Here is a 14,495-nt window from a genome sequence, read left to right on the forward strand (position 1 = left end):
ATTTCATTACACTTGGTTTGTAACATGCAATGGTTTGACTCTGGCCTCTTTTGCAGTCCTGATTTTTATTGCTGTACCATTGCCTTCAGCTGCCTCAATCCTATCCTTTAGAATTCTCTCCCTAAATGTTTTGCTGTTTTTCTCCTTTAAGATAATTCAAATTGCCCTGTATTTCATATGTGCACTTGCTGTCTTTATAAATCTCCCACGTGGAGCCTCGTCAAAAGCTTTGCTGAAATCCATATAAATTACACCAACTGCACTACCCTCATCTACACACCTGGTCTCCCCCTCAAAAACACCATACAGAAAGTAGATCACATAGCTGGAAGGTTGGCAGTGGGAGTTAAAATTCAAAATGATAGGAGGGTAAGGTCCAGATTTCAAAAATAGATTGAAGGAGAAGAGGACGAGAACTACAATTAAAGGGGAAGTTAAAGATAAAGCTTTTGTGATGCTGGTCTTTTTGTTGGGTGTCCAAAGAAGAATATTTGTTGTAAAGGAGCTCTGATAATCTGTTGTTTTTGGAGTGGGGCTTGTCACATCAGCTGTTCTGTTTACTCCAAGTTTAATCAAGGCTGTCTTGCTTAAACGTTGTCTGGGGTAGTAGTACTCTGCTGTCTCTCCATATTGGGCTCACAGATTGGTGTGAAGGCCAGAGGCCAGAAGCCAAAAGCTTGGTCAAACAGATAGGCTTGAAGAAGAATGTTAAAGGAGAAAAACTGCAAAAGATTTAGGGAGAGAATTCTACAGGATAGGACTGAGACAGCTGAAGGCAATGGTACAGCGATAAAAATCAGGATTGCAGAAGAGGCCAGAATCAAGCTATTGCATGTTACAAAACAAGTGTAATGAAATTGTAATTGTATTAATTTTAGACACAAACTTTAAATATGCAACTTCAAACCTCTTGTGGTGAGGTTTAATTTTAATAGAACTATGCTTGTCCATAATTAACCCTGGTCAATTTATTGATTAATTACTGTATATTTTCCTTTTTTAAATTATATCTAATTGACCAAAAATGGATGTTCATGATGAAGTACAGACAGGTGCAAGCTGATACTTTACTGGTCATGGGTAAATTGAGCAGGTTTGTTTTATTAAACTTCTGAAAATTGCCTGGTAACCCTGAGGTAAAAGCAAAATACTGCAGATGCTGGAATCTAAAAACAAAAACAGAAAATGCTGGAAAATCTGAGCAGGCCTGACAGCGTTTGTGGAGAGCGAATAGATCCAGTGTTTTGAGTCTGGATGACCCTTCGGTAGCTCTGATGAAGGGTCATCCTGCCTTGAAATTTTGGCTCTATTCTCTCTCCACAGATGCTGTCAGATCTGCTGACATTTTCTAGCATTTTTTGTTTTTGTGTCTGGTAACCCTAACCCTAACCAAATAGTAGTATTGAATACATTGCAGGAGCCAGATTAAACCAAATAGATGGTATAGACCAGCTTTTACCAACTACATGTACCAGAGTTAAACCCTCATAAGGTATTTTACTAAGTAAACATTAAGCTGAAGAGACAAAAGGAAATGCACTGTAGTTAAAGGAATATGCTGTTGTTATTTTTAAAGTGCAGTGGCCAGAACTTTTCAGCCATTCACTGACAGAATCTTCTACTCCCGTCGATGGTGCACCCCCACCGCAGGTTTCACGTTGGCAAGGACTACATTCAACATTGACAGTAGTGAGACTAGAAAACCTTGCCGCCGGCCAATGATGGGCCACCTCCCACCACCACAAAACACGCAGCTGGTTGTGCACTAACTTCTACCTTCCATTTATAAGATTGTTTAGCTTATAAGACTACACCCCAGCGTTCTAAAAGAGATAGCTGAGGAAATTGTGGAGGCATTGGTGGTGATATTTCAAGGAATCACTGGAGGCAGGGAGGACCCCAGAGAACTGGAAAGTAACCAACTAAAGTAACACTGCTGTTTAAGAAGGGAGGGAGGCAGCAGATGAGAAATTATAGGCTGGTTAGCTTGACTTTGGTCATTGGCAAGATTTTAGAGTCCATTATTAAAGGTGAGATCGCGGAATACTTGGAAGTGCATGATGAAATAGGACCGAGTCAACATGGCTTTGTCAAAGGGAGGTCATGTCTGACAAATCTGAGGAGGAGGTAACAAGGAAGTTAGTTGTGCTGTGATTTATTTACATTTCCGGAAGGCCTTTGACGAGGTGCTGCACAAGAGACTGTTAAATAAGTTAAGAGCCCATGGTGTTAAGAGTAAGATCCTGGTACAGGTAGATGATTGGCTGACTGGCAGAAGGCATAGTGGAGATAAAGGGGGTCTTTTTCAGGATGGCAACTGCTGATGGCATGGAGTGCCTCGGGTCAGTGCTGGGACCACAACTTTTCACAATATATGTTAACGATTTGGAAGAAAGAACTGAAGGCATTGTTGCTAAGTTTGGAGATGATACAAAGATATGTAGAGGGACAGGTAGTATTGAGGAAGCGGGGGGCTGCAGAAGGACTTGGACGGGCTAGGAGAGTGAGCAAAGAAGTGGCCGATGGAATACAATGTTGAAAAGTGTTAGGTTATAGAACATAGAACACTACAGCACAAACAGGCCCTTCGGCCCACGAGTTGCGCCGATCACATCAACACCTACCAATCTATAGACCTATCTATAACCCCCAATCCCATTAAACCCCATATACTCATCCAGAAGTCTTTTAAAAGACCCCAGCGAGTTCGCCTCCACCACCACTGACGGCAGCCGATTCCATTCACTCACCACCCTCTGAGTGAAAAACTTACCCCTAACATCACTTCTGTACTTTCCTCCCCGCACTTCGGAAGGAGGAATGGAGGAGTAGGCTGTTTTCTAAATGCTTAGGAAATCAGAAGCACATAGGGACTTGGGAGCCATTGCTCAAGATTCTCTTAAAGTTAGTGTGCAGGTTCAGTCAGCATTTAGGAAGGCAAATGCAATGTTAACAATCATGTCGAGAGGGCTAGAATACAAGAGCAGGGATGTACTTCTGAGGCTGCATTGTGAGCAGTTTTGGGCCCCCTATCTAAGGAAGGACCAGAGGAGGTTCACAAGAATGATCCCTGGAATGAAGAGCTTATTATATGAGGAACAGTTGAGGACTTTGGCTCTGTATTCATTGGCGTTTGTAAGGATAAGAGGGATCTTATTGAAACTTGCAGGATACTGCGAGGCCTGGATAAAGTGGATGTGGAGAGGATGTTTCCACTAGTAGGAAAAACTAAAACCAGAGGGCACAACCTCAGGCCAAAGGGATGATTCTTTAAAACAGAAATGAGGAAAAATTTCTTCAGCCAGAGAGTAATGAATCTGTGGAACTCTTTGCCGCAGAAATATGTGGAGGCCAGGATTTTGATTAATAAGGGAATCAGGGTTATGGGGAAAAGGCCAGAGAATGGAGATGAGAAAAATATCAGCCATGACTGAATGGCGGAGAAGACTCGATGGGCCAACTGGCCTAATTCTGTTCCTATGTCTTATGGTTACGGTTTGGAATTGTCTGTTCAATGTAAAATAGAAGAATGAAGCAGATTATGTGCTGTACTCTGAATTCTGCCTGACAGCAAGCCTGATGGTTTGGGGATAAAAATTTAAAGGACAAGAAGTTGCAAGACGCTCACGTTTGCTGACAGTGTGAGCGCAATTGTGCTAAATGCTAGGTTGTTGGGGCAGAATTTTTTGCCTGTTCATGCCAATGGGATTTTTTGGTTCCACTGATAGTGTACCCCTGCCGCAGGTTACTGGCGAGAGTCCATGCAAAGGGAACCTCATTGGACCGGAAGATCCTACCGCTGACCAATGATGGGCTGCCTCCGTGGGTTGCACAGAAAATCCAACCCTTGGTCTCCAAATTTCCTAAGGAGGTGTTAGGAATCCCAGGTTTTGTAAATGGTCATAATTCAAAACTATGATTAATTCCAAGCTAGAAAGGAATTTTGGGGTCCAGAAAATGGCTAAGTAGCATTCTTATTTGTATACAAAACCTACGTGATTCATGTTGCCATGGAGATAGGCTCTGGGAAGGAAACCTGGGGAAAGTCATTTTATAAAGTAAACATTAATCTGAAGAGATAATACATACTATCAAGTTGCAGGGTTTTTAAGATATCACTAAATCTTATAGACACAGACAATCCACACAAATGGCAGAAAAGGCCATTTGGCCCATTGAACCTGCACCCACTCTTTGACAGTATATCTTACCCAAGCCCACTCTCCCATCCTATCCCCGTATCCCCACGAATTTCCCATTGTTAATCCATCTAACCTATACATCTTGGGACATTAAGGAGTAATTTAGCATGGCCAATCCACCTTACCTATGCATCTTTGTATTGTGGGAGGAAACCAAAGCACACAAAGAAAACCTACGCAGAAATGAAGAGAATGTACAAATTCCACACACACAGTCAATTGGAATTGAACTAGGGCCCCTGGAGCTATGAGGCATCAGTACTAACTACTGTGCCATCGTTGAGAGAGCGATGAGGAGGCAGAGGAAGCCAGAACTGTACATGAAGCAGAGAAAGATAAATACATCTTTGAACAGTAAAGGAATTAAAGGTTATGGCGTGTGAGTGGGTAAGTGGAGCTCAGTCCACAAAGATCAGCCATGATCTTATTGAATGGCAGAGCAGGCTCGAGAGGCCAGATGGCCCACTCCAGATCCTAGTTCTTGTGTTCTTATGAAAGGGCTGCCTTTATTCTCCTACCACTTAGGTGCGAGTTCGTGCTGAAATTGAAGAGGCTGAATTTGAGGATTTAGAGGAGGCCAGAAGACTTGCCTGTCTTGGGCATTAGAGAAGGAATCATCAGTGTAACCTTCACATGAATCAGTTCTGGGATTAGAAGTTTCCTGACTGGGAAAAGAAAAGCAAGGGAGCCAACTATCGGGGAACTGAGAATAACTTTGGATTGTTTCTGGGGGAATAAAGTGTCTGTTTAAGGGACAGCATAATATTTTAACTATATAGGGGACATTCAGTAGTTTTAAAATTAAATAGGAAATATGTTTAGAGCATAAGTTGCTGACAAAAATAGTATTAAGTCAATATTTCTTTGTTTTTATTACAGTAAAATTCTTTAAATTTGAAATTGTGAACCTTCCAGGCAGTCACTGGAAATTAAAATATTGTCTTAGAAGTTATCAGTCTCTACAGAGATTGTAACAATGTATGTCTATGTTATAAAAACTCAGATTATAATTTATGTTTGAGAATATAACTTTTAATTTTAGTCGTTAAAGTTTTAACTGTAGGTAAGTGGAAGAAGCTTGGTTAAGAAACTGATATATCCACCCTAACGTAAAGGCACATCAAACTTGCCTTGGTTTAATTAACCTGTATTTATCTTGTTAGGTCAAAGCTGAAATTTTAAAAATAACTTAAACAATGGGTAACACATTTCTAGATCTCTGTTTAAAAATATGAAATCTTGTTTCAGTTAATTGTGAGTTTTTAAGTTCCATCTACAAATGTTAACCACAGGATAGCAACAATGTGTTCAGTTGAAAAAAGAAGCACATAGTAAAATACTTTTGACAGTGCTCTAAATTTCATGTACTGCGTAGCTCCATAAGAATACATGTACCCTATTTTGTAAGATAAGTTCTTTAGCAGTTAATATATATTTTGTCTTTTATGTTGTGTTCAGGCAGTTGTAAAATCTAAAAAAGCTACAGAAACCTATAAACTATATGTGGAAAAGTATGCTGCGGCCAGAACAGATTTTGAACAGAAAATGACAGAAACTGCACGGGTATGTATGATCTGTTGGCTAATCATCAGTGTGCACTATATTACTTATTTGTTATTTGCTTAATACAGAAGTGGGAGTCCAACTAAGAATGTGATCTTTTATATCTACATGTAGTTACATACTAAGAATATAAGTGGCAAGGATCTTTCCAGTATGTAAATCTATTAAGGGAAATGGAGAATGGGCAGAAAATTAAGGTTGAGAATAACATTAAATTTTCCGCTCCTGCATAACCCATGATTTTCCACCAATTATTTTAATGGATGAAAAATTGTGGTCTGTTCCTGCAGTGTCTTAATAAGCATCTTATCTGAGATTTTGTGAGAGAAGGATACCAGCAGAAATGTTATTGTATAATGAACTAAATGGTTAAAAAAATGCTTTAATTTAAGTAGGTTGAATTTCCTGTCTCTTTGCATAGTGAGTGTTTGAGCACACAACCTGAAAGGGTGGTAGAAGAGGCTAAAACCCTTATCACATTAAAAAGTGCCTAAAAGGCTACGGACCAAGGCTTGCGAAGTGAGATTGGACAGGATTGCTCGTTTTCATTCAGCAAAAGCACGATGGGTGGAATGACTTCCTTCTGATGTAAATTTCTTATGGTGAAGCGCTCAGGCAATCCAGTAGAGATTTATTGCATCAAGTGAGAAATTCAGATATCACGTTTTAAATGTTTCCATCTTGATCAACAGTTTTCCTTCCAAGGATTTAGTCCCCAGGACATCGTAAGATGTAAAATGGTACTCTGGCTTTGAACAGGCACACACACAGCTTCTAGCAATGATTTGGTATGATTAGAGTAAGAAGATATCTCAATTCTGCCAGTGTTATGTAAAAAAATTGGAGAGAGAAATCTCATTTGATCTGGGGTGAGATCTTTTACTGTTATTCTTACTCAATAGTATTGCATTCTAAAGCCTGCTAACAGAAGGATGAGATGGGCACAGTGTTGAAATTAGGCCAGATGTGGGGAGTGATGGAATGGCTCGAGCCTCAAGAAAGTGGGAAAAATATCCGGGTAGGGAAGGCCTCTGTGAAGACAGTTGCTGTAGGGCAATCAGTGCAAATTGCCAATGAAATTGTACCCATGAAGTTGTGAATGGTGAAAGCCTTCTTGCAGGGAAGCATTACATACTGATGGTATTTGGTCTGTTAATGGAGTCAGAATGATAGCATCGTACCAGTGTCAGTTTGCAAGGGTGGGGACGTGAGTGGAGTGAAAATAAAGTTTGGAGGAGAAGTGGAAGTTGGAGAGAGATGGATGGATTGAGGGCTGGGTTTTTTGAAGAGGAAGTAGAACAATGGCCATTTGAAAAGGATCTTGCACCTTTCGTGACTACAGAATGTCCTGAAATGTTTGAGTCAACAAAGTACTTTTAAAATGTTTTTATTGTTGAAAGCAAGGGAAATCCTGCAGTCAATTTAAGCACAGTAAAATCTCAAATCAGCATTGGGATAAATGACCAAATAGGGGTTGTGATGAAATGAGGGCCAAATGAACAAACGTTGTTCAAGACATCAGGAAAATGCTTCTGCTCTTTTATGGGATAATTTCAGCTCACTTGACAGGGTAAACAGGTATTAAGCAGATAGCAGATAGCTGCTTAATACCCCTTCTGAAAACAGCATCTTTCTCAACTCTGCACATAATATCATCTGAAATTGTTTAGTGAATTTCTGGAGTTTGACTTGAATCCATAGCTTTCTGACTTGAGATACAAAGATGCTAAAACTAAGCCAAAGCTGATATTCTGAAGGTTCAAGGTTGATGGCCAGCACAAGAAAACCACTGTTCGCTATCAGGAAGTTGAATAGAGTTGATAGAAAAATCAAGGGAAAATAAATAGGTCAGTTGGATGAAGTTGAAGAAAGTAATGGGAAAATTAGGGGGTGGTGGAGAAACTACAAATGACAGAATTTGGACTTTGAATGAGTAGAATTAGGTCAGGGATTGGGTGATTTTTGGATAAGCTGGAGCCTTGGGAAAGTAGTCAAGAAGGGAGACTTCTGTGAAGACAATTTCTCTAGGGCAATCAGTGCAAGTTGCCAATTAAATTTTACATCGTAAAGTTGTGAAAGGCAAAGGGCTTGTTGCGGGAAGCATACATACTGATGTTATGTGATCAGTTTGTGGGATCAGAATGACAGTATCATACCAGCCTCAGATTGCAAAGGTGTGGCATGACTGGAGTGGAAATGAAGTTTGGAGAGGGATGGGTGAATTGAGAGCTGGATTTTAGACATTAGTCTGTTGAATATTCACCTCAAAGAGAAGGAAATGCCCTAATCCATGGTGCCTCCATCACCTTAAAATTATATTTAAATTGTAAGTCATTGGTATTGAAATGATCATATTAGCAATCCTATCATTAGGAAAGGAATACTGCTCTTAAAGGGCCAGTGTGAATGGTTGCCAGGATAAAATCTTCTTTTTCTTTTTTTGTTTCTGAAGCTTACATACGGGCTTTTAGAAGGTATGTAAGAGGTTGAGAAAAAATAGGATAGACATTGGTGAGTGATGGTATATACATCTTTTAAAAGTGTTGCAGTGCTAATGATTACCTGTATCATGAATGGAATTTTTTAAATCAACATCAAGAATTAGATTTTTGTTCTCAAATGTATTGCTTGTTACATTATGTTTGCTATGCAGAGAATGGTTTTAACATTAGACAATATCACCTCCTTAAAGCTCATAAGATCACCACCAATGCATATTCTGCTGATCATAAACAATTGCTTGCCAAGTCATTTGGGTGCTATTTAAGGAGCGTAAATAAAATATAAAACCTTATATCTGAAGAGCAATTATGACAAATGGGTTTGCATCCCAGCTGTTGACTATAGCCCTTCATTCCCTAGGTTTCTGGATTCTGTAAGTACTATAACTGAAAACTTAATGCCAGGGAATTGTCCAGAGCTTCTGAGTCCTGACTTTATTTGCCTTTGACTTTTTGTTTAAACTAGGCCTTCAGACTCATCAGTCTCGTTTTGTCCTGCGTTTTTACCTGTGACCCACTTTCTGTTTGCTCATGGCCTGTGTTAGCAGCATTCCTGGCACTGTCAAATTAAATGCCATAACACTGTTATTTGATGTTGCTTAATTTATGTTGTATTGCTGTCTTTCATTTAATTTTGCTTTTTTGTTTACACTTTGAAATGTAAAAATATGGAATTTTATTTCATTTTAAACGTTTTTGTGGTTGTATTCTTTTGCCCTTCAGAAATTTCAGGAGATTGAAGAAGCTCATCTTAGGCATATGAAAGAAATATTGAGTTCTTTTGCACAATCAATAGAAGAAACTCACATACAGATTGGTCAGGTATGTTAGCAGTGAAAATCAATTGTGATAAATTTTAAATGTAATTACTTTATTCAAGCTTGCCAGGTTTTTCTCAAGGAACTTGATTTGCCAGAAAGTATGGAACCACGTTAAAAAAATGATCCATGATCACATTTCATCCAATAGATAATTTATAAATTGCAGTCTGTGACTGTAGTAACTGCTGATATACAAGATAAAGTATTGCCACCAGCTTCTGAAGCCATCCAACATTATGAATGAAAATTGGGAGGGAACCAGATCAGTTTGCAAATTCACTTCATTTGGCATTTAACTGGATGAACTTGTCTTGTATTAACATTTGAGCAAGTTGAATGAAAAGGCTTGATCATTACCAACCAAAATAATTTCTTACAAGTGTATTAATTTTTCCTTGAATGTATCAGACAACATACTTTCACCATATAAATTTCCTAATTTGTCAGTGGAGCAGATACTGATTCAAACACACTTAATAAAATTAAGATAACAATGGGCTTTTTGTGACACTTGTGTATTTTAAGTATTGGAATGCAAAAGATATTACTATAACAATCTAGTCCACAGGGCACTAAACAGTTAATTTTGTGATTATCTAGATCAAAAATGTGATTGTACTTTGTAATTCAGTGTATCTGACAGTCATCATCTATGCTGTCTGATCTCTAGCATTATTCGTGATCTGTTATCTTTCTCAGTTTAACTGTTTTAACTGCACTTCATTAGTTTATAATATTGGATAAAGAGAAGAACTTCTGATTTAAAAAATTGTACAAATTGAAAATAGGTAGTCACAAGTACTCACTTATGGCCACAAAACTTCTGTTATTGCTTAATCAACATGTTTCTTAAATGCATCCAACGTTTGAGCTTCCCCTACTCCATCAGATATCTATCTTAGTCTCTGTATGAAGGAAAGCTTCTTGAGATTATTGTAATGCTGCCTTTGAATTTTATGGTCCCTTGTCTTCGACTGAAAATATTCCAGATTTATCTTTCCATAACCACTTTTATCTTAGATACTTCCAAGATATTCTCTGATACTTTTTTGGCTGAAAAAACTACATAACTCCAGTTTTCCCTCCAACCCGACTCCTGACGTCTAGGATCAGCCTTATCATTGCTCTTCTCTGCATTTGTCTGCAGCAACTGCATATGTCAAGGCAACTAGATACAGTACAGTGATCTGAATGAAGAACTGTACAATTTGAATATAATTCAGGTTATGTAGTTCAATATGCTGTTTTGCAATGGTTTTATGCATATATCAGCAAGGTTCTAATTCAACTTCATTCTTACCTATTTTATTACAATAAATGGAGCATATTGTGTTTCCTGGTTTTCCATCCAATATGCAACACTTTGTCAGCATATAATTTTGACCCTGCTTATTCTGCACTTTTTATGCTGCTTTCTACAATTCTTCTACCCCTCCCACATGGCATTGAGTATCTGAGTAGGTTATTTATTTAACTGAGAGACAGTAGAATCCCAACATTAAGTCTATTCTGTACTCTGATCAACAAAACATAGAGAAAGTTTTTTAAAGTTTATTTATTAGTCACACGTAGGCTTGCGTTAACACTGCAATGAAGTTACTGTGAAATTCCCCTAGTTGCCATACTCTTACGCCTGCTCAGGTCAGTGCACCTTACAAGCTGTGGGAGGAAATCGGGGCATGCAGAGGAAACCCACACAGACACAGGGAGAACATGCAAACTCCATACAGACAGTCATCCAAACCAGGAAACAAACCTGGGTCTCTGGCGCTGTGAGGTAGCAGTGCTAGCCACTGTGTTAGAAGAGTACATAAGGCTGTAATTTCCGAGTTCCAAAGCATCATATTGGCAAGTTGTGTGGTGGGGGTGTTAATGCCAAAGATGCACTAGGAAATCCTCCCCTGGAAGTTCGCAGGTCAGCAAATGTGATGCCACTGGTTAAAAAAGGAGGTAGACAAAAGGCAGGTGACTATAGGCCGGTTAGCTTAACTTCTGAAGTAGAGAAAATACTTGAATCTAACATCAAGGAAGAAATAGTGAGACGTCTGGGTATAAATTGTCTCACGCAGCATGGGTTCATGAAGGACAAGTCATGTTTGACTAATTTGGTGGAATTCTTTGAGAACATTACATATGCAGTGGACAATGGGGAACCTGTGGATTTGGTGTATCTGGATTTCCAGAAGGCTTTTGACAAGGTGCCGCACCAAAGACTGCTACATAAGATAAAGGTGCACAGTGTTATGGGTAATGTATGGGCATGGATAGAGGATTGGTTAACTAAGAGAAAGCAAAGAGTGAAGGTAAATGGGTGTTTTTCTGGTTGGCGATCAGTGACTAATGGTGTGTCTCACGGATCAGTGTTTGGTCTGCAATTGTTTACGATTTACATGGATAATTTGGAGTTGGGGACCAAGCGTAGTGTGACGAAATTCGCAGATAATACTAAGATGGGTGGAAGAGCGAAGTGTGCAAAGGACGCTGGAAGTCTGCAGAAGGATATAGTTGGTCTAAGTGAGTGGACGAGGACCTGGCAGATAGAGTACAGTGTTGCTAGATGTGAGGTCATCTGTTTTGGTAGGAATAACAGCAAAATGGACTAGTATTTAAATGGTAAAAAAACTGTAGCATGCTGCTGTGCAGAGGTACATGAGTGTCCTTGAGCAGGAACCTCAAGGAGTTGGTTTACAGGTGCAGAAGGTAATTAAAAAGACAAATGGAATTTTGTCCTTCATTGCTAGAAGGATGGAGTTTAAAAACAGCAAGGTTATGTTGCAGCTGGATAAGGTGCTGGTGAGGCCACACCTGGTTTGGTCTCCTTACTTGAGAAAGGATATACTGGCACTGGAGGGGGTGCAGAGGAGATTCACTAGGTTGATTTCGGAGTTGAGAGGATTGGCTTATAAGGAGAGACTGAGTAGACTGGAGCTACACTCGTTGGAATTCAGAAGAATGAGGGGAGATCATATAGAAACATATAAGATTATGAAGGGAATAAATAAGATAGAAACAGGAAAGTTGTTTCCACTGGCCAGCGAAATTAGAACTAGGGCGCATAGCCTCAAAATAAGGGGAAGTAGATTTAGGATTGAGTTGAAGAGGAACTTCTTCACACAAAGGGTTGTGAATCTGTGGAATTCCCTGCCCAGTAAAGCAGTTGCGGCTACCTCATTGAATGTTTTTAAGGCAAGGATAGATAAATTTTTGGACAGTAAAGGAATCAAGAATTATGGTGAGCAGGTGGATAAATGGAGCTGAGTCCACAGAAAGATGAGACATGATCTTATTGAATGGCAGAGCTCGAGGGGCCAGATGGCCTACTCCTGCTCCTAATTCTTATGTTTATGATCTTATGTAGGTTTGCACAGCAATTTCTGCGAAGTACAAACTTCCTCTGGGCAACTGCCCTGCATGGAAACTGTACAAAAATACTGGGTTACATCAGTGTTTACCCAGAAAAAGCTACTGTATGGACCCACTCTGACCACTCCCATGAACTGCCCCCACTACTCTCTTTCCCACCCTGCAGGGTCTGCACTAATCTACAACCAACTACTGCCAACCGAAACCCCTGCCTAGAGCAATATGTCCAACCCAGCCCCCCCACCACCGTGGGAACCTCCTCACCCCTGCATGGAACTCGCCAATCCATGGGATTCCCCACCCCTGTCCCCTAGGCCTGACACCTATATATAATTATGATCCATTTCAAATATATTGCACTTATTCATTAAAAAAAATTCCTAATTTTTAGGTGCATGAAGAGTTAGTACAGAACATGGAGAGCACTACGGTCGAAAGCTTAATACAGAAGTTTGCTGAAACAAAAGGCACTGGCAAAGACAGACCTGGTAAGACTGTAGTGCCTTGTCTGCTGATCAGTTTATTTCTTTTTCTCATTTAGACTAAAATTTTGTCATTTTTATTTCTGTTATTGTGTACACAGCATTATGGGGCTCGCTCTTACCACCTTGCCATGCCCATCGATAAGCGTTTTGAGCTGGAAAAATAGTATGAGATGTGAGAAATCTGATCTGTGCCCGGCGAGTAGCAAAATAGTTTGTTCTCTTCCCAGCCCTTTTTATTGACATGAACTGCTTCACACCCAAATTAGACACAAAGCTTATTGGCTGAATCTGAATGGATTTTAATATCATCCGCGAGGTAGGCATGCTAGCATCCCCCCCCTCCCGAATGCTTACCACTCCTTTGATGTAACATCATGCCGGCGCGAATCTCTACTATATAAAAGTGTGGTTCAGGTGCAGCAGTAACAAAGGGGGGCTAGGAGGTGAGTGCCACTGAGTACCAACCCCCGGGGCGCAGAGGTGGTTTCAGCTGCTGCCATAGTGTGGGGTGGGGCCTTGCATGGGTGCAGGGTTTTGGGGGGGCTCATGCCTGTTGGGGGCTTCTCATGTCGAGGGTTGCCACTGCTTTGGGGCTCGTGTTGCGTGCATTCCCCTGACCACTGAATAACCCTTGAGTGATTGCTTATGAGGTCAACTCCAAACCGCACTGATGTTGCTATGGTTACACTACCATCTATCTGCTGGACAGATTCTGTGACTCGGGAGGCCGAAGTGCATCTCATGCGCAGAATGATGCTCTGAGTCTCTATATGTAAGGTCAGGATGCAGTCATCCCTTTAAGAGGCGGATCACAGATAGATAAGTCACAGGTGTGGGATGCAATAACAATTAATAATGATTTTACAAGTGACAGTTAACCGAATCCTAAGTAGTGAATGCCTGACCTGTGCCCTCTTGGTGATCCTATAACCTTTTAACCTTACTTGTCCTACTGTTATATCTAGAAGCCCTCACCTCCCTGCCCCGCCTTACCCCAGACAATACACATTGGAGGTGGAGGCAGTCAGCTGTGTTTGGCATCTGGTAGCCCGTGATACCCTTAGCAGAGGCCCACAGGAGGCAGGGACCAGGAGGACCCTGGCCAACTTTCAGGTGTCATGGATGTAACAGTGCCACCCTCTTCATCCTGTTGCCGATGAAATGCATGTCAGCATGGAGGGATTCGGAAGGGCTGGGGTCCAGCATGGACATGGGCTTCTTTTGGCACTGGTTGCCATCCTCCACGCCAGTGCATTCGCACTTACTACTGCTGCCATTGCTTCCCAGGGCACATTGTTGGCCTGTCTCCTGGGCCTCCGCCCTTCATGGGGGAAGAAGGCGGTCCTTCTCCACAGGATCCAGGAGCTGTCCTAGCTCTCCCTCCATAAATTGTGGAGGGGTTCTATGGAGTGCCATCTTCTTGGCGTGATTGACTGTGCCCATCATTAGTGTTTACATAGTGCACCCTGCCTCTCCCCCCCCCAGCCCCGCTTAACGGCACACAGCTGCAGCACTTTGGACGAGTCTCATGCCTGAAGCCTTCATGATGGCATGAATCAC

General features: G+C 40.8%; 1 protein-coding gene across 6 annotated transcripts in view; it reads left to right on the forward strand.

Annotated features, from left to right (window-relative positions):
* The window catches only part of fcho2 (FCH and mu domain containing endocytic adaptor 2), a 195,385-nt gene that overhangs the window by 79,022 nt on the left and 101,868 nt on the right, over positions 1-14,495 (forward strand). For all 6 annotated transcript variants that reach the window (XM_080189245.1, XM_080189246.1, XM_080189247.1 and 3 more), the window contains exons 6-8: positions 5,661-5,765; positions 8,990-9,088; positions 12,842-12,938. In XM_080189245.1, the coding sequence (XP_080045371.1) occupies positions 5,661-5,765; positions 8,990-9,088; positions 12,842-12,938 (301 nt within the window). The remainder of the gene's footprint in view (positions 1-5,660; positions 5,766-8,989; positions 9,089-12,841; positions 12,939-14,495) is intronic.

The sequence above is a fragment of the Carcharhinus amblyrhynchos genome, chromosome 5 (genome assembly GCF_965287045.1).
Source record: "Carcharhinus amblyrhynchos chromosome 5, sCarAmb.v2.hapA, whole genome shotgun sequence".
Classification (NCBI taxonomy): domain Eukaryota; kingdom Metazoa; phylum Chordata; class Chondrichthyes; order Carcharhiniformes; family Carcharhinidae; genus Carcharhinus; species Carcharhinus amblyrhynchos.